The following is a 20,020-nucleotide window of genomic DNA, read 5'->3' as shown; positions in this document are numbered from 1 at the left end:
GGATGCACATCAAAGGGCCTAAATATTTTAGTTTGAGATCGTGAAGGAATACAACAGATAAAACCAAATAAGAAAATAACTTGCATTAATGTTTGATAGTAATCAAGCCTAAGCCTCTTACCACGTCCCATTCATAGTTACTTGCAACTAATTACAATTGTTATAGAAAACCTTGTTGAGCTATATATAACAAGGTATTCGGGCTATTAAAATAATAATAGTAAGGCTTTCTTAGACAAACTATTCCTTGTTGCGAGACGACCGCTCCTTCCTTTGACCTCCAAGGATACGGGAAATTTGCAATCCTCTGCTGAAGGCTTGGTTGAAGAGCATACGTGTTTGAAATTCTGAAACAAACGGGAACCAAGCAAGAAACGCAACGGGAGTGAACAAAAGCAAACCCATCACAATCTCATAACCACGAGCAAGAGTCTTCACTGATCCCCAAAATCCCGCACGCCGTACCACGGGTTTCAATGCTTGTGCAATCTGCAAAATAAAAATGGCAATGAAAATCCAAAAGCAGGAGACTTGAAAAGAATATACATTTATTTAGTGCGACGGGGATGGAAAGATTAATAATAAAGCACCTGCAGCAATCCCCAACCAGTTGGCATGAAGGCAAGAATACAAACGACAATGTCCTGCATTGTCATGTGCGGAAGGGCAATTAAAGTCACAAGAATCGACACAAAAGTCAGGAATATCAATCCCTTGATTAGTCGGAAGACAAGCTGAAAATTTGCACTGAATTTCCGCCTCCCAACAGATACCGTCTGAAACAAGAGAAAAACGAAATCAGAAACTCTTAGATCATCAGAAAGTAGCAGTTGCCTTCCATCGTCTAAAACACAAAAGGGACTTTCCCCATAAATGCATAACCAAAGGCTGCAGCTAGATATAGAACAAAAAATACACCAAAGAAACAAACATGCAGAATTATATGAATTATGATATGCAGCTATAGGACAGAAAGCAAGGTGCTACTAACCTTCATCACAAACAATATCACAAAGATCACCAACCATGAAATGCCATATACCTGATTAGCCAAAGAAAGAATATACGTTATTCCACTCAACTTGCAAGTTTGAGGTGAGATAAAATACAGGAAAAGGGAACAAAGGTTAAGACTTACCAAAAAACTTTTTGGGTTCCTTTTAGTGATATTTAAGTGATATACAAGACCATACTGGTAAATAAAAAATCGCAATGATAACAGTATCTCCACTATAATTCCCCGCAGTCCTGAATGTTGGAGATGTTCTTGTTCCTCTTCCCACCAAGATTCCCAACTTTTTTCGGGTGGTACACCTATACCTCCGCGGTTACTAATCCATTTATTCCAATCAGTCCAATCATCAACAATCTTTTGCCATTCAAAGCCAGATGGATTAAACAGGAAGGGAGCAAAGAGCCAGGTTCCCACCATAAACCACATTGATATGGTAATCAAGATATATGCAACAGCACTTCTATAACTTTGACCAAATATTTCATATACTATGAGCAATATCATGAGCTCAATACCCTTAACGAAGTGGCTGCGAGAGTACAGTCTATAGTTGTCGGCAAACTTGGCATGAAAAACAACAAACCCTCGGCCAGTTGGTCTATATTTTGCGCCTCCATGAAGCAATGTCCTTCCAAAATAGTGAGTCTTTGTCCCAAGCGAAAAAGTGAAGAACACAGGGGCCAACTGCAATTGCATTAATATGAACTCACTAAGTGCTGTTCGAAAGCCTCTTTCCAAGCCGATTTCCATCAGCATGGGCAAAGCCATTAAAAATCCTATTTGAACAAACGATTGAGAAGCAAGAGCCACTTGAAGAGGCTTATTGTCTCGAATGGCTTTCTGCGTACTCAAACCTTCTTCAAGCCCGCTCAGAACAAGATAGAGACGACCATAGAGGAATACATATACAGTGAGAACAGTTATCTGCACAAGTTAAAGGAGGGGAGCTGTTCAGAAGCCATGATATAGAAAAACCAAAAATGGGGCAAAAAATAACTAGAGCGCCTCATCAGTGAGTCTTTGCTAGCATGGTAGCTCTCCTGATCTTTAAAAGTTCAGGAGCTGCCATATGTGTTTGCGGAGACAAACATGCACATGCATGTTTTCCCCTAATTGACCAGGAAAAAGAAAGAACTGCATAATATGTTACTGAAATTTAAATCATGTGATTACATACAAGTGTGCTGAAATAAAATCCAACTGTGGTGAAATAACAGGACAGCATTCTGAAGAAATCAAAACGATGTCCAAGTCGGTATATGTCTCGACTTAGTGTTTGCTCTCCATTTCCATTAGCTATCTTAGCTTCAAACATAGAAATCTGGTTGAGACCCACATCTCTTCCCTTCCCAACTTGTATGTACTCATGATGAGTAACATTGCCTTCCCGCAGTGTAGAGTTGAATCCTGGTGGAAAAGAAAACAAAAATTAAAACTGCAGATAAAAATCAAATAGTAAAGAGGAATTGGACAATACTGTACCAGCAAAAATATCTTCACTCAAATTGATAACCTTGGAAGCTTTACTCACACCCCCTCTTGTAAGGTGAAAAAGCCTATCAAAGACATCAGGATGACCGTAGTGGAAACGAACCCTACATAAGCAGACAACAAAAAGGAAAACAGATATAAATATGTAGAGAGAACTCAAACATTCTGTAGCTATTTTGCAGTCCAAATCTTGGGTATTCTCTAACAGACCAAAAAGCCCATAAGAAGCATAGCTATGTATTAAAATAAGAAGCAAAGACTAATTTTGTTACTCTCTCACTTCTCCATAAAACAGTGAATAGACCAACCAAAACAAAGGATGGCAAGGACGAAAGAAACAAATGTTTCTATCATCAATCTCCCACCCAACCCCCACGCTTGCATCCTCCTCTCTCTCTAGCTTTATGACTCTGCAGCATGCTATTCTTTTATTTTAGAAAGCAACAGGATTATTCAACATTGTGTAGTTATTAACTTATTATCCTGCACCTGGAAAGAAGTATAAAAACTTACCTCAGCGGATTAGCCAACAGTCTCTGTCCAATTGTCACAAAACTTGTCTCTTGATTTGACATGAACCAAGCAAGGGAAGAAACACTAAAACCAGAGCAAGAAAGGTAAAAGAAAATTCAAATTATGACCTGTAGTTGCAAAAGCATTAGTCGGGAAAGAGAAAAGGGAGGGAGGTTACCTTCCAGTAAATATATGCTCCCTTAGTCCAAGAATACTTGGGAACCTCACACCATCATGCTTCTTAAGAAATTCTTGCAATAAATTTCTCATTTTCAAAGCTTCTTCCATATAATTATCCTATAAAAGGCACACCTTGAGCACGTGCAATCATGAGGCTTTACCATGATGTGAATATCTGAACTTATCATATGATCAAAGATACCTGGTTCATATCTATCGTTTGCAAGCCTTCTCCACGTGTAAAAATTATTGCATGATTCTGATTTTCAGGCTTGCCCTCTCCTAAAATGGCTGGTCCAGGAAGCTTTATTTTATATATGACCTGATTCATACAATCCAATGAAGAGATGAAGTAACATTATGTTCATATAATGATAGCTTTGTCAACAGTTCATATCAGGGATTGTATTTAATTCACTGGAAATGGTGGTGCAGACATTTCAGTATGAGGAAATTATAAATATTCAAAGGCTAGGTATAGACCCCCTCCCCCCACCCTATTCCCTTCTTTAGCTCAGAGCTGCTATCTGAATGGACAACCTTGATGCATGCCTAGTTTCTACTGTTCCTTTTACTATACATCTAGTTGAAATTTCTCTATTTCATCCCATAAAAATTCTTAAAAGGAATAAAAGTCATTTATATACCAAATACCTGATCAAGAGCCTGCTCAGGTTCTGAAGGACTGCTGGATTTTGGCATAGCCTTAACCAAACAAGAGTAGTAAACCTTGTTGATCTTTTTTTGTCTGTTGTCTCTGTCTTTGCTAGTTTCCTCTACCTCATCAATATAGGCAACGCGTAGTGAAGGATATCTGCAATGAAGATATGAAAGGAATATATAAGAAATAATCAACTTTTTTTACTAATTTCAGAAACAGGTATATTAAAGCCCACAACAACCTTTGAGCTTTGATGCATACCTTGTCATAAGCCTTAATATGTCCTGTGCACGTGGAGAACCAGATCGCTTGTCGATACCATATTGTTGGCATGATACCACATATGTGAACTTCATATCAGCCACTGCTTGACATTGTGTCAACAATGACCTTTCCCCGCTTGAGTTATCATCCGAGTTTTCTATGGCTTTATAACCTTCCATCAAGTCTGGTCATTCAAAACATTTCAGTCAGACAAAGTTATTCAAGAAACTGTAAGTCTCATCAACTACAACAACTAAGCCTTATCCCACTACTAGGCGGGGTTAGTTATATATATAGAATGACACCAGAAAGTAATATTATAATAAAAAAATAATTAATATTTTATTTATTATGAATAAGTTGGTCATTTCAAAGAGACAATCACCTTCGTCTTTGGCCATATCAAGAAAAGCCTGGAGCTCTAAAGCTTTTCTGTAATACATCATGCCTCTTACTGCAATAAGGTTACAATCAAATGCAATGAGTTAGAGACTAGCTTGTAACTTACTCAGGCTAGCAACTAATGGCCTAAATTAGACAGAGATAAGAGAGTTAGAAAACCAGTTCTAGTCAATGTTTGGCCTCTATATGATGCCCAGCGACGAAGTTCTTCTTCTAATTCTTCAGATTCATTTCCTTTAAGATCCTCCTCACTAGTGTTCACTCTCTCCAGAAAGTTGGTCCATTCATCTGTGCATCAGTAACCAAAGTAACAAGCAAAGTGTTATATATCTCATCCCATGAAAGTTAACATTTATGCATTAAAGAGAGGTACGGGGTAATGGTTAACCTGGAAAAATCTTCTGCAAGTAAAACAATATGGATACACCATCTTCATTTGGTGAGTCCAAATCAGTCAAAGAGAATAGAACCTCTTCTGTGTAATATGGTGTTAAAACCCTACAAGCAAAGTCCAAAACAACCAAGCTTTAATTCTAAAGGAGTATATGCACCTGGAAATGTGGAGAAAGAAAAACATGCACCTTAATCGAGATGGACTTGACAACATGAAATAAATAACCATATACTCATTAATTAGTTAGTTGACAAGACACAACACCGGTATGATTTCATGCTGAAATATTAAAAAATGAATTTCGGCAACTTATATAGCCAGATATTCTTCAATAGATAATACTCAATACAGCCTTTATTCTTCAATAGATCATACTCAATACAGCCTTTGTTTCTTCCTCGTTAATCATTCACATTTGCCACATTGTTCATTGTACTAGCATAGAATAGTCCACAATACCAAACTATAACTTATATCATTATAATTAATATAATTTAAATAAAAAAACTTGAATTGTAAGCGCATAAGAATAAACAGAAAGGAACAAATGAAGATAATGCAAGTTGCATTATGAAAAATTTCTGTGATCTTTAACCTGACTGATTCAAAGTTCAACGGAAAAAAATGGCAAAGCATCATGGACTAAAAGCTTACGAGAACGAAAGCATGTTGCGAACTTTTGGTGCCATTGGCATATCCATGAACAGTGAGTTGGAGAAAAATGAAATACGCCTTCTTGCTTCCAAGTTGGATGGTACATCCATCGCAGATTCTTTTGTTGTAAGCAGCAAGTAGAGCCGGTTAATCTACCAAAAAAATATATGACAGTCACAATTAATGCAATTCACTATTCAAACTTTCAGCATGACAATTCATTTGTAACAACCTTCTCTTTCCAAGCTTCTGAAAGTGGTTCAATCGGAAACCTGATAGCTCCTTCAGATGCAAATAACTGATGTTGTGGCTCTGGTTCAAGGTTGAGGGGAAGCGTCCCCTCATGTCCAGTCCCACCATGGCTTGAATCTACCAAACTATTCAAACACAATGACATAATTAAAATCAACAGAGGAAATGAGATGCAATTTGAAGATATATAGACATAGCAATCTAAGAATGCATTACCTGAATACATTATCCTGCTCTTCCCTCATTATATCTCTTGTCACCACCTCCAGCATGTCTTGGAACAGAATTACAACTTGGTCCCTATCTTTCTTATCATTGTCCAACTGTAACGATTATAACAATATCATGAAGGAATTCTGTGCTTACACTAGGCTATTTTTTGTTGAAGACAGTTCATAATCAAAATCTAATTAGAAAAAACTTTTGAAAGGGAAGCTTTCCACCAAAACTTAATCTAGATCATACACTAAAGGCATGTCTTTTACGTGATTACAAATTATTTTTTCCCCCAAAACCATTTCAGAGAACTTAAGCTTATGTTGCTTCAACACCCCCCACCCCAAAAAAAAAAACCATCCTCCCTTTCCCAATAAAAAATAAAAGATTTTGCCACACAGAAAATGCAATAAAAGACAGGCTAAAACATTACCAAATATTTTATTAGCTGAACAAACTGTGCGTAGAGGCTAGGAAGGGCACTCATTCTGAATTCGGTTATCAGTTTGCCGTCCTCTATATGTGAGTCTACTTCAGTAAAAAGATAATCAATAACCCTGTTAAGGAAGACACCAAAAAGCCAAATATAAATAAGATGAACAAAACCTGTCAGAATAAAGTTCAAATTTCAAAAGATCTAGTGTCAAAAAGGACAAATACTAACTAGCTGTTTCCTTTATCATTTTATCAAGTGGCCTACATTGTTTAAGAATTTGGAACTGATTAGGCGTATTACATTAGACTATCAATTACAAAGTACAGCAACTTAACATAAACTACTACAACAAACAGCTTCAAAAAAAAACTTACGGTTTCTCGCGTTCCCCTTGAACCAAGTGTTTAATGATGCTCTTAAATGAAGCATAGCACTCACGAACAGCACAAGACATGTAGTGATCAGCATCAATTCTCTTTTTCAGCTCTCTATCCTTTCCATTGCTGTCCTTAGCCATATCTAATGCAATTGGGATCTAACGTGCGCATAGCCACAGACAGATTAACTAAAGGAGCAAATGGAAGAGAATGCAGCAGATTCTCATAACAAAGTAAGAAATAAACAAACCTTGCTAGCAAGTAAAAAGGGGGGCCATTGTATAAGGTCCAACTCACGATCAGCCCAATAAGGTACAAGCAAAAGGTCCATTTCCCTGAATAAACACCTCATCACACTACTGGAGGAAACATACAGTACTCTGTATTTTTTTAGTGGGTTCTTTTTGGTGTGTTTTTTGGTTGGGGGGAATCAAGATCCAGGAACTCAACACTGACGCTCAAATTACCTATTGCTAATAAGATCCTCCTCTCTGAAGCTGGTGATTATCTGATTCCACAGTTGTGCAAATCTAGCAGCTTCCTTCCCTCTGTTAGATGGGATCTGCATCCACCAAGCAAAGTAATGTTAATCCAACATACAGATGCTCAAATCATGAGCTCAAGAAACTGACATGTTCGTATGATAGTTAACCTCAGCAAATCTGCGAGATAAAGTGGCTTTTAATCCTTTTTTCCTTGGTTCATTCTTTTCCTCTGGTATCAAACTAGCATTGAAGGCACCAGGCAGTGATTGAAAACGAGACCTAAGCATTCCTAACGTCCGTATCTGAAACCAGTATAATCAATAAACTAGGATAAGAACTAAATTATGGAAGATCCAACATAGAAGTATCGAGATACGGAACATCAGTATATGATCAGGTTAATAGTCCAAAGCAGAGAAAGAAAATGCATACATATCATATGATTGGACAATAGACTAACCTCTCCGAGACGACGGAATGCACCATAAATACCACCAAATAAGGTTGAGAATATTGCATACCAAATTTGGGTATCCATAAAGTATACCTGAAGAAAAGTGGTAATACAGTTATGCAACAGACACTGATACGCAAAAAAGGAAGTTAAATAGGTGCGTCATAAACCCATACCAAAATGATTGGCGCCCAAAGTGCAACAACAACACCAATATTGTTCCGAGCTGCAAAGCACACAAGCATTGATCAAATCTTTTCTGAGGAGATGCATTATTTCAAAGACTAAGCATTCAAACTTATTACCATGAGGAAAGAATTCATGCCACTGGAAAGTCGTGATTCTTACACCCATTATAGCTTTTGTAGGTCCCACCAGCGGTTTTATCTGTAATAACAATGTAAAGAAGTTCTTTTTAAAAAAATTATATTGAATATACAGAAGAAATCATCAAGACAATAAGGAAAGTGTTGAAATCATAGAAGTTATGTAGTTATGTCTAAAACTCCAATGAAGCTTACAACAATAACTACATTGTAGCCATGGAAAAGGTTTAAGCACAATTGTGCAAATGGTGGAGAATTATTAGAAACTATCAGAAACAATATCAAAGATTTCTAGTTAGTTCTAGAATAAATGAAAATGCATCACCTCTATATAGTAACTGAAAGCAAGCTTTGTAATTATAAGGAGAACCCAAAACACTGTGTATCTGAAAAAAAATGAACAAGAATGCATTAATATGAGATATTAATTCACAGCAAAATGAACTTTTGAAATTTAGATTCCTACTTGAAAAGGGAAAATGTGCTCTCATGCATCCCCCTTCCAACATAAAGACGAGGCTGGCAATTTTAAGGCATTAGAAAGACCAAGTTAGAATCTAAACATCTCAATTGTAACAGCATAAACCTGCTCTTAAGATATACTAAACTAAAAGATATATAACAAGGTTGGATTACTGTATACCTGTGACCACCACATCATTAGCATCACAATCTTATAGTTCGACCTCTCAAGGAAGCGGCGAATGAATGGGAACAAAAAGAATACAGCAGCGAGCATATTTGGTGACAGGTAAATAACAACAGCCAAAATAAACAATGAAGGAAAACTAGAATCGTTTCCAAACCAACGTTTGATGGTCTGAGCAAACCCAGGAGGATTGTCCCAGGTATACGCATAAGTAACTGACAGAACAATCACCCACGCTGCAGCTGAAACAACTTTCAAAATGTATCTTAACTTGACAAATAGCGACATACTCCGTTGTGCTTTCCAACTCAGAACAACATCAAGAAAAGCTGCCCAAGTGAGTAAAATAAGATTTACTATAAGCAACCTTCACCTAATGAAATGCAAGTAAAATTCCTAAAATGTACATTTCGAGCAGGAAACCGAGGTGTGCAAACAAAATTTGATTACATACCTTGCCCAAACTTCAATATAGCGGCCGTGATAAACACGCTTAACACTTTCTTGAACACATCACCATTGAAGATTGCAATTGGGTCACCAGATTTATTCCAAGCAACAATAATCATTGCCTAATGACAAATTAACCAATTTCAGAAGTAGATTCCACTTGCACGGCACTAAAGAGGAGGCAACAGAATTCATAAAATCACTACCTGTAAGCACAAAATGAAAAAACTCCACATGCGATCATAACTTCTGAAAATATGCCAAAATGACCTTATCTCAACAAAATTCACTTTCCCAACCCATCTGTCTGGGTTAGTTGGCTTCTCATCCTGTAAATTTTAGATTGAGCAAGTTTAACATACAGAAGCACATTATGAATCTTTGACATATACTCAATAAACATTTCCCAGTTCACACTAGGAAATAGACACAATTAACCAAAATAACTTTTAGCAACCAGGGTTTACAAATGTAGAAGAATCCTAGGAGGCCCATGAACCTTGCCTTGCAGCTGTTCACAAAATTTCTAGTGCAAGTGAATCACCTCAAACCGACATGTACTGTCGCTCACTTAAGAAAGAGTGGGAAGAAAAATAAAGGCTGTAAACATATGAAGAGAAAATGAGATGTTAATAAGCATTCTTACGTTAGATTTGTCAAAACTAGACTGCTCATTTGATGGCACCCAAAAGAAATCAGCATCAGCACGCATTGGCCAACCTAACCTAAAGCAATCAGCTGACCTGCAATTGGATCACTAGAAGTTTATACCCAGATAGGTATTAATAACAACCACAAGAGAAAAAGGGGTACAAAGCAGAGCAAATTATACCAGAAATATTCATTTAAATCATCATAGTTCCTCCATTGTGAATGCTTTGACCTTCCCTTTTTGCTCCGTGCAGCTTCCTTTTTGGAGCAAAGTAATATTAATACCCATAAAAACAATACATATTTTTGTAAAAAAAAATTATAAGGATGTGGCCACAAAAACTGGAAAAAATGATGCAAAGATAATGATTAACCAGAGAATAACCTGTCTAATCACATCATATATTGGAGTAACAACTTTCTTTAAAAAAGCCTCCTCTTCACCGCCATATGCTGGCTTGACATTCTCTCCCGTCATTGGACTGACATTACCAGCTAGCATTCCATACAATTCAAACGCCATCTACAGAAGACATCAGTAAAGATCTCAAATCATGTCAATATTCAGGAAATTATCCCATGGAAAGTTAAACTCTTATTAAGTTATTATTCACAGAACATACAAACATATTAAATATAGTGGGAAGTAAAATTAACTAGAAATAACAATGCAAAATGGTTCAAGTTACAAAGCGTACATGGTGATATATATAGCAAAGACATTCTGGCATGAATCGTAGGTTGGCAGCTTCGCCCCATATTAGAAGATACAGACCCATATATAGGAGCTTCCGCTGCTGCACTTCTTGTTGTATGGTTGGTAACCTGCAATGTTCATCCATAACGTATATCACATGAAGAACTTACAGATATACATATTTCCAGGTAAAGATTAGTTAAACCATCTGCATATAAGAACCCATACCCCAAATACATCGGTTGAAATTCACATCTCAATTTCATGACAGCAAATATGGAGATCAAGTCATATTAATATTTAATCCATGATAAACTGGAAAGGAAGCATTTTCAAAATCTCTTCTATACATGTAGATTCACACAGTCCTAGACACTGGTTTTAAAGTAATCTATTTCAGCATTAGGAGAATAGCCAAATAGAGAGCCATGGTGAGAGTCTGAGAGATTGGAAAGCTATGCTCCATAGATAGCTCTCTTGAATAATTTATGCTCTTCTGACTTCTATAGAGGACCGCTCCACTATCTTGTATTATTCTTCTCTCCGTCTTATGAAAATCTACTTCCTTAAAAATAAAACCAAACAGAGGAACTAACCATAAGCTACTTTTCCGACCCAAATACTTGCACCACTTTTTGTAATTCTTGAAAAGTTTCTTCATCACTTCTGTCAGTGCACGCTCATCCAACTAATCACATAAAAGATACAAGTAAGAAAGAGGTATAACAATTAGTATACCTATATTTGTAAACTACAAGTAGAACCCAGCACATACTTCCCAATATGAATATACATTGCTAGCAAAATAAAATGTATATTAATGAGATATGTAAGATGCAAGACGTTTCATTTCCATTCGACTCTTTAAAAATGAAATACAGCAAGAAGACAACATGTACATCACAAAGAAAGAAATAATTTGCTACATAACATCACAACTTATCAACAAAATATATCTCATGCAGTGAATCTTAACAAGTCAAAATCTAAAACACTGCAAACTGAAAATTGTACTGTTGCATCTTCACCCACACCCAAACGTAAAACCTACAAAGCTGCACAAATATAGGAAATTTAAAATAGCAATAAAGTCTTTCTAGAAAATTGAACATGACAACAGAACGGGCTTTCAATATTAGACTTACACAAGATAGTAAAAGCACCATATATTGCATAATATCAGAAGCAGCAGAAAGAGTACAGTGACATAAGAAAATTGGACTCAATTGTTCAATTAAAAGCTCACCTTTGGCTGCTGATCAGGTTTCGGAAACTGTCTGATATGAACATTAGCAAGCAATAAAATCAAATGCTCTCTCTGATTTGCAACATTGTGTTTCTGCATTTTGAATAACACCATTGAAGCATTGCAAAGAAGGTCAATTTGAATAATTAGTAACAACTAAGTCAACTTTTCTTTCCATAAAAATTAAATTACAGCAAGACAAGATTACTCAAACAAATAATAACCTGGCATTTCCAGGTTCTATTTTACTACCTGAAATCCAAACATCGCCCCAAGCCAATCCAGAATGTCTTCTTCTTTTTTCTTCTTGTAGTCCTTGGGCCAGGGAAGGCCCCTGATGTTACGAAGAGCATATACAGCAGCTTGTATCTGCAAAGAGTTATTTATGAGCAACACTTTCCTCAAATGTAGAGCCTCAGAATTATAAACCCAAGATAATAAAGACTATACCTCAGGAAATCGCATTATTGCCTGATTTGCACTATCAGGATCAAGTGGAAGAACATTGTATGGGACTAAGATCTCTGTCTTCTCTGCAACCTTATCTTGAGTTTCCAAAATCTAATACAATGACGATGGCAAAGTCTAGTCCATGGTATGTAACATAAGGGCGGTACAAATTTAGAAACGTATGAAATATTGATGAATGAAATGATCACAGAAAATAACCTCACGATCAACTTCCATAGATTGAGTCATGTTAACCGCCTTCAAAACCTCAAAAAGAACGTTAGCAGTCTGATAAGCCTTGGTAAGCTGTGCACTGAAAGAAAAGAGGCAAAGTATTAGCCATACAACAGTTGAGGATCATAGTAAGTTGCAAGTTATGTAGAGAATAATGTACCGGTCGGCCTTATCAGCAGCATTTTGTAAAGCTTGGATGTATTTTTTGTAGTAATGCTGATAAAAACTCTGCATCTCACGAGCATCACTTTTCTTGACCCTTCCCTTGAGAGTGGGATCATTTTCCTAACAAAATAAAACATATCAACAATGTAAGCCAGATTTCACATCATAATTTAAAAGGAATGCGGGAAGATTAGATGGGGTTAGGTTACTCTTTCGAGTCGTTGAAGAAGGGCTGTTTTGAACTGGCGAACACCTCTACCACTTGAAGTGGGGTCCAACCTGTGAGCTTTCTCGAATGCATAAAAGCGACCTAGAAGAACAGAGGGAATCCAGAATGAGCTGAAGTTAGAAAGAAAAGGAGAGCGAGTAAAGAAGGAGTAGGGAGTAGTGGAGTAACATACAGAGATAAGCAACCCTGGGATGCGTCTTTTCAACCTCATTGGCAACACGGAGGATGGGAGCTATCTCCACAAGAGAGGAGGGCACCACCTCACTGTCGAATATCGACTCCCCGAGGTTCCCCGCCGTCTGTGTCCGCATGATCCGCCTCTGTGGCGCCTCCGAGGAGGGCCCCGCCCCTCGGGACGACATCCTGCTCCTCTGATCTCCTCTCCTATTTTCTCTTCTTCACTTCACAAACAATGAGCCTAGAGATTCCAGCAGAATCTGCAGTGCAGAGGACAGTGTGTGAGAAACTTAACTGAAATGACATTGAATGCTTGTGGAAAAGACAAGAGCTGGATGGTTACCTTATGAAGCACAAGAGAGAAACCCTAGAAGAGCAGAACACACAGAAGAAGAGAGAATGTGCGGTTTGGGTGAGGATGGGGATTCAAAGAGAGCAAGCTAAAGCTACTTCGAAGCAAAGGAAAAGGGGAAAAAGAAACTACATCACACACACTGAGCTTTATATTATAGTAAAAATAAAAATTTTCAAATAAATACTAATTGAGAAAGGTTACCAAGTACAGTAGTGGTGCCTGTTTTTTTTTTTTTTTTTGGTCAGGATAGTGGTGCCTGGTTTTGTTTGGTAAATAGCAGGGTGGGGAGGGTTGCGGAGAGATGCAGCACAAACAATCAGAGAGGAGCTGCTGATTTATGCTGTTGTTTTTGTTAATGATCATCACTGATAAGTAATCAGTAATGTTAATCACTGGTAGTTAACATTTACGTTGCATTAATACGTTACCATACATTACCGTAAACCATAGAGATTAGAGAGTATAGAGACCCCTGTCAATGTCATTGTCTAGTCAGTGGAGATTCTTAAGAAAGATGGTAAAATGAGCAGCGTCAGTGGGGTGGGTCACACACACTTTTCGGTGCGTCCTTTCTCTAAATGGGTCACATTTTCCTCCAAATAACGTTCCTGCCACTACTGCTTCCCTTCTACTTCTACTACACCACAATGCCTCACAGCTGTTCCTCTCTCCTTCCAAAACACTTTTTTCGGTTTTCTATAGCTCCTATCTTAATGCTTAAGACTTAAGAGAGTGAAAGATTCCCTAACCACTGTATTTTATTTTAGTATTTAGTTATTTTAGTAGACCTTATTTTATTAAGTTATTATCTGAAGAGTATATATATTCTGATCAATGGCAGCATCTTATCTCGCTTAACAGTAATCATTTTCTGCTCTAACTTTTTCTTTGAATATTGGGTCGAAATTCTGTTTCTTATTTACTTTATTATATTCTTACATTTGATCAAATTATTCTTTTTCTTAAATTTTATATTCTTACATTTGATCCAACTTGTTTTTTTCCTTAAATATTATAGTATTTTCTTGTTTTAATAATGATATTTATCTTGCAGTGGATATTACTAATATTAGCCTATTTTCACCTTGATTCGGAATTCCGCTGTCTTGTACACCCCAAAAAGAGAATTTGTAGTTACAAAGGCACTTCAATAATATACCTATTTTATGCATCCATGATGCATGTTATTTATATAATTTTCCTGATGTAACGACTTTGCGCCTTTATAAGGTCTTAACCAGATATTAAATAGTATTTAATATTTATACGATTTTTTATCTAGTCATTTTGGCGTTTCTCTTGATTTTTAATTTTTTATCATTATATTTTAATTCTCTTCGTTTATTTTTTTTGTTGTCAAGAACTGAACCAATAATCTGGCCCAAACAGAAACCCATGGTCAATCCAAAAAAAATCCAAAAATCCGATCTGGTTGAACCCCTTTGTCTGCACCTTTGTCTTTTAATCCAGAGAAGTTTTTTTTGCGCTTATTGGGGAATATTGAAGAAAGCCCAAGTTTCTCCTATTTCTATATTCACTTTTGAATTGCTTAGCCCACTTCCATTCTTTTCACTTTTATATTCTACTATTTTTTCTTTTAGTTTTGTCATAATCCTTTCTAATTCTAACTCTCTGGTAAATTTATTTTCATTTTCTTCTCTTCTTTTTTTATTTATCAGCTGATTTTTGGGATATTCCTTACCTGCTCTTTTATAAGGATTTCATCTCCCATAACGTCCTGCACTTTCCATGAACCTACTCCCTCCACTGCAGCACCTCTCCCTCGTTCATTTACTATTTACTTTCTTCAGAGTCTTGTACTTCCTCCACTTTTCTTTTGTTGTTTGTGTACTCACACGCCATTATTTCTGCCCTTTGCCATCTTGAACTGCTTCCTTCTTCCTCCATTTCAGTCCTTGTTCCTAATGATCTTACCTGTGCAACTCCAAGTCCAGGTATGTATCTTGGCTCCTTTAGGTTCTATATTGCCATAGCAGTTGGATTTTTACAATATTTTTTACCATAGTTGAGACAATAGCTATCTTGGATTCTTTTATATTTGAACTTCACCAGAATTATTGGTTGATTTCTTCTTGTCATCCAAAAACTAGTGGGAAGAGGCTTTGGTTTATTTCTTTGTAATTTTACACCGGTGTTATGAGAGTTTGTTTTAGAATAAATAATTGTTAGTTTTGTTATTTTTTAATTATTAGGCTTAATATTTGTTCAATCTATATTATCATCTATGCTGTTATATATTTACGCTTTGTTATGATTTACACCACTACTTAGTATCTTTAAAAGCATTATAATCTAAATCTATTATCAAACTTGAGGAAGAAAATGTCGTTTTAAATATTAATATTGATCTATTCTGTTATATATTAAGTAAAAATTGTAGTTTACTCTTTTAATTATTAGGCTTAATATGTGTTCAATCTATATTATCTATTCTGTTATATATTTACGCTTTGCTATGATTTACACCACTACTTAGTATCTTTAAAAGCATTATAATCTATTATCAAACTTGAGGAGGAAAATGTCGTTTTGAATATTAATATTGATCTATTGCTATCAATCTAATAATCACAGTGTCACAACATCAATATCAATGTCAATGTCAAGAGGTGGGGCTTATCAATATTAATGATTTGCTATCATTAATAAATTCATAGTTACAGAATTATAGAGGGAGGCCAAAGATATATGAAGAATATTAAAAATTTACTATAAACATTCATATGCTCAAAGAATAATTTCCAAAATTTGAAGAACACTGAGAAAACGTAAAAAATTAAAACACTTAAATTAGTGTCGAATGAGAACAAAATTTTGTTAGTGATTCTACGCTACTTGTGTGCAGCATAATGCGAAATACTTGCACTTGAATATTTATAATAATGAAATAATACAATTGTGCAGGTGATTTGTTGCTATATAGAATGCAATTGCAAAGAAAAAGTAGAAAACAAAATGTGTTCGGTGCGCTAAAGCATTGTCAACATATTTTTTGAGTCATGGATATTTTGATGTCCAAGGTTATAATCTCCTTCCATGGATGGTTTGTCTAAACTAAAAAATGTAGGTTGAGGAGGCAGTGTAGTAGTAGTAACAGGAGGAAGAGGAAGAGAAGCATCCATGTTAATATCATTCTCATTTTCGCTACCACCAGAAGTGCTCTCCTCTTCAGGAGTTTGACTTTGAAGAGAGCCTTCCTCGTTCTCATCCATTTCCGGAAGCTGTTGTTGCAATGGCAGCATAGCAGCATTATTATTATTGTTGCGTTTCTGGCGATAATCTTCCATTTCTGCTTTGTACCTCTCTTTATCCTTTAAAGCCTTCTCTTGATATACCTGAACACACATATACATGTCAGTTAAGCTGCTAGTTAATATATTTTATGACAAACTAATAATTATTAAGTGTTGTCTTAATTAGCTTACTAATCTTTCGGGATCTTTTAACTTGTTCCAAAGTTCACCAATGATCCTACTAATCTCTCTGTCCTTGGCTTGGTGTAGTGGTTTTAGTCTTGCATGTTGCTCAGCAAAGAAGAAATTGTAGCCACTTCTGTTAGGTTTTGGATGAGCAGGATCCCTCCTTTTGATCTCTGATTTCTTCCTACGACGACGACGGTGGACAACACCCAATGAAGAATTACAATTATTGTTGGTGTTCTTGGCCATAACACTCTGAAATGCTCCCTGTGGATGTGGATGTGGATGTGGATCCTGATAAAGTACACCTTTCAGCACCTCTGAACCTATTGAAACTGTAATCAGATATCCACTTTCAAATTTTGCATCGATCACTCCAACTACTGCTGCAGATCCTTGAGATGATTCGGCAGTAGCATCAACCCTTGAATGTTGGAAGCCAAGACAAGGCTGTGAAAATTGTGCTCTTTGCACAACATCTGACAAATTGAAGTGAAGTTACTATTTTTGTACTATATATATACATATATATATAAACAAGCTATAGCTATACACACCAGCAGTAGAAGAAGCAGTTAAAGTAGGGTTCCATCCAGTTGCGGCTCTAAAGTAGTAAATTTGTTCATAGTGGTAAAGTAGTGAAGAGTAGTACTTGCGCAACACAAAAGAAGCATTTGTAGCTGTTGATGGAAAGTTGAAAGTTTGAGTTACTTCTTTCCATCTTCTCTCTTTGATAATCTGCAACACACACCAAACTACGCTCGGAAATTAAAGTTGCAAGCTACCTAATTAATACAAATTGTCCACGAAAAACATAACAATTTCGCTAGGGAGACAATGAGGAATCTAAACAATTTCATTTTTTATTCCATTATTCACATTATTTAGTATTCTCATTGTCTCCCTACACTTTTCCAAAAGCTAATGGTACCTTCTCAATCCCTCCTCGAGAAGTCACTTCAATGAAGAGGTGAAACAGATCCAGTTCTTTTCCTCCAATAATGGGTATCCTACAACAAATAAAAATATAAAATAGACATGCATGATGAGTATTAAACCACCAAATATGTTTCATCATGCCATACATGAAAACTAATTAGAAATGTTTCTTACATGAACTTGGTTCCCATATCAGCATGGAGCTTCTCTAGAGTACTCATGAAAAGCTTGGGATTCGTTGTAACCTCCTCATACTTTGCAAGTGGTGCAGGATTTTGGTGAGAGTTCCAAGTCATAGTAGTGGCGGGTAATGGCATGTTACTCACACAAGATGTTGATGCCATTTGAATACACAACTCCTTCAAAGATCATATATATGTCTGCTAACTGCTATCATCATTTAAATCACAAAAGTCAACAAAGCCTTGCATACATCAAAATCACTCTGCAAATTAACACTTGATGAACAAATCCACAACCATCAATTAAGGCCTGATGAACAACTCTATAATATCGATCAAGGTAAAAGTACTATAAAAAGGAAGAGAGAAGGGGCTAAAACATATATAGCTAGAGAACACATTTTACAAAACGTATATGCTATAAGTGAAGTTGGACATTCATATGATAACACTCTTAAGACAAAGGACGAAGTATATATAGGTGATCACAGATAAAAACTTCTCAGTGTGATGTTATGTACGTTATTAGTTCATGTTTGGTTAATGCTGCTTTCTTGTTTTTGGTATTCATGAAATAACAACGTTGACAAAGAAAAGAGAGTGAGTAAATAAAATAACGCACGTAGTTAAACAAAAGCAAACATGACAATGAGGAAACCCAATGACAGAAAGAGGCATGGATATATAGATGTCAAAATGTGAAAGATATAATGAAAACTTACCAAAGAATAACTGGGAATTGAGGAATCTTATGATGCAAATGAATGAAATGATATAGGGCAAAAAGAAATAAACCAAGTATTATAAACTAGGTCTTTTAATATCCGTTATTCTCTGTATTTTTGTTTATAGATGGTTGGAATGAATGATGAAGAACCTTTAAGTAGAGATAGTTTATATATACCCACTTGAAATTTTGACCTCATTAAGTTAGAAATTCATGGGATTATTATGGCTTTGTTCCTGTTGGCCTTAATTAGGAGCAAAGTCTGAATTTATATTTATCATATGTTTATGAAAGCTCTTCCTCTATAATAGTAAATTCAGAACAAATAAGAATAAATAGAAAATTAATGTGAGGGTGAAATGAAATAGCAAAAATAACGTGTCATGTTGACTTCCCGTTTGAAACGGCCCAATTTGTGAAACTAATCAAAATGGAAACAAAGGGATAAAAGTTAAAGTTGAGCATAAAAATAAGCGATAGATGAGAAATATATGTATCAGATACATTGGATCAGAGTATTTCATATTTATAGCCAACAATCATTTATCATTTATTTATATAATTTCTATGAATTTGGATTTGGAATTAGTCCATCACATACCACCTTTCTCGCCTATCCTTTTCTCTCCACCATAATCTTCTTCTATTTTCCCTTTTCTTCATTCGTTCAAATTTTGTGAGCTCCAACTTGTAACTTCTCGTTTATCATTTTAATTATATTTTCATCTTTATCTTTATATACAATGATCCACATACATATGCCTCGTCACTTAGTTAAATCTAAGTCGCGATCTGCATCAACATTGGCTTAATTTTTCTAAGGGTAAAGTATCATTTTTGTCCTAATATTTGGGGTAAGTCTTATTTGTGTCCCTAACGTTCTATTTGTTTCCTTAACGTTTATAAAAGTGATTCAATGTTATCCTACTACCAATTATACTAACAAATCAGATTATATTTTTCAATTATTCTCATTTAGATGTATTCATTCTCAATTAGGTCTCACTTGAATGTGGTCGATTTTAATATTATACCTACTATTTATGTTTAGATTCAATTATGTCACTAGAAAAGTTAATTATGTAAATGTTGTATAAATTAGTTTCAACATTTGATGAACTATTTTTCGGAATAGATGATCGATTCTATCTCAGACATTTGTATTCTAACTTTAAGAAGAGATTTTTAAAAATAAAAAAAGCGCTCATGAAGTGTAATTGATGGCGGGATAACATTAAATTACTTTTACAAACGTTAAAAATATAAATAGGACGATTTAAACGTTAAGAACGCAAATAAAATTTACCAC

The 20,020-nt window shown here is 35.7% G+C and overlaps 2 protein-coding genes and 1 long non-coding RNA gene across 6 annotated transcripts; 1 reads left to right on the top strand and 2 right to left on the bottom strand.

Moving 5' to 3' along the window:
• Positions 1 to 58: 58 nt before the first annotated feature.
• On the bottom strand, positions 59 to 14,121 carry LOC112745010 (callose synthase 3-like). Of its 2 annotated transcripts, none has more exons than XM_072234285.1 (44): positions 13,625 to 14,121; positions 13,412 to 13,514; positions 13,064 to 13,328; positions 12,872 to 12,972; positions 12,658 to 12,782; positions 12,483 to 12,576; positions 12,264 to 12,374; positions 12,066 to 12,182; positions 11,814 to 11,906; positions 11,164 to 11,255; positions 10,569 to 10,695; positions 10,256 to 10,393; positions 10,052 to 10,128; positions 9,866 to 9,962; positions 9,426 to 9,548; positions 9,224 to 9,341; positions 8,764 to 9,098; positions 8,587 to 8,639; positions 8,446 to 8,506; positions 8,100 to 8,181; positions 7,971 to 8,020; positions 7,801 to 7,887; positions 7,508 to 7,642; positions 7,323 to 7,417; positions 7,106 to 7,190; positions 6,853 to 7,013; positions 6,476 to 6,599; positions 6,043 to 6,149; positions 5,807 to 5,951; positions 5,575 to 5,726; positions 4,915 to 5,024; positions 4,686 to 4,814; positions 4,510 to 4,578; positions 4,122 to 4,308; positions 3,854 to 4,013; positions 3,402 to 3,521; positions 3,198 to 3,316; positions 3,020 to 3,103; positions 2,498 to 2,610; positions 2,193 to 2,422; positions 1,139 to 1,939; positions 992 to 1,042; positions 591 to 776; positions 59 to 489 (listed from the first exon to the last, which is right to left on the bottom strand). In XM_072234285.1, exons 3-44 carry the CDS (start codon positions 13,251 to 13,253, stop codon positions 241 to 243), a joined length of 5,883 nt encoding a protein of 1,960 aa, XP_072090386.1. In that variant the 5' UTR covers positions 13,254 to 13,328; positions 13,412 to 13,514; positions 13,625 to 14,121; the 3' UTR covers positions 59 to 240. The 2 variants fall into 2 exon arrangements, with proteins under 2 accessions (XP_072090386.1, XP_072090387.1); XM_072234286.1 differs by having other exon boundaries at positions 13,412 to 13,517; positions 13,625 to 13,859.
• Positions 14,122 to 15,028: 907 nt separating this feature from the next.
• LOC140184017 (uncharacterized) lies at positions 15,029 to 17,583 on the top strand. Its single transcript, XR_011880680.1, has 2 exons — positions 15,029 to 15,378; positions 16,948 to 17,583. It is a non-coding gene; the product is annotated as an uncharacterized lncRNA (long non-coding RNA).
• Positions 16,341 to 18,843, bottom strand: LOC112745012 (high mobility group B protein 15-like). Of its 3 annotated transcripts, none has more exons than XM_072234290.1 (6): positions 18,707 to 18,843; positions 17,977 to 18,189; positions 17,795 to 17,873; positions 17,421 to 17,601; positions 16,870 to 17,342; positions 16,341 to 16,779 (listed from the first exon to the last, which is right to left on the bottom strand). In XM_072234290.1, the coding sequence occupies exons 2-6, from the start codon at positions 18,144 to 18,146 to the stop codon at positions 16,414 to 16,416; spliced, it is 1,269 nt and encodes a 422-aa protein (XP_072090391.1). In that variant the 5' UTR covers positions 18,147 to 18,189; positions 18,707 to 18,843; the 3' UTR covers positions 16,341 to 16,413. The 3 variants fall into 3 exon arrangements, with proteins under 3 accessions (XP_072090391.1, XP_072090390.1, XP_072090389.1); XM_072234289.1 differs by having other exon boundaries at positions 17,977 to 18,192; positions 18,707 to 18,842; XM_072234288.1 differs by lacking the exon at positions 18,707 to 18,843 and having other exon boundaries at positions 17,977 to 18,293.
• Positions 18,844 to 20,020: the final 1,177 nt, after the last annotated feature.

Source organism: Arachis hypogaea, chromosome 4 (assembly GCF_003086295.3).
Source record: "Arachis hypogaea cultivar Tifrunner chromosome 4, arahy.Tifrunner.gnm2.J5K5, whole genome shotgun sequence".
Lineage (NCBI taxonomy): Eukaryota > Viridiplantae > Streptophyta > Magnoliopsida > Fabales > Fabaceae > Arachis > Arachis hypogaea.
The sequence above is the reverse complement of the archived record's forward strand: the minus strand, read 5'-3'. Positions and strand labels throughout refer to the sequence as shown.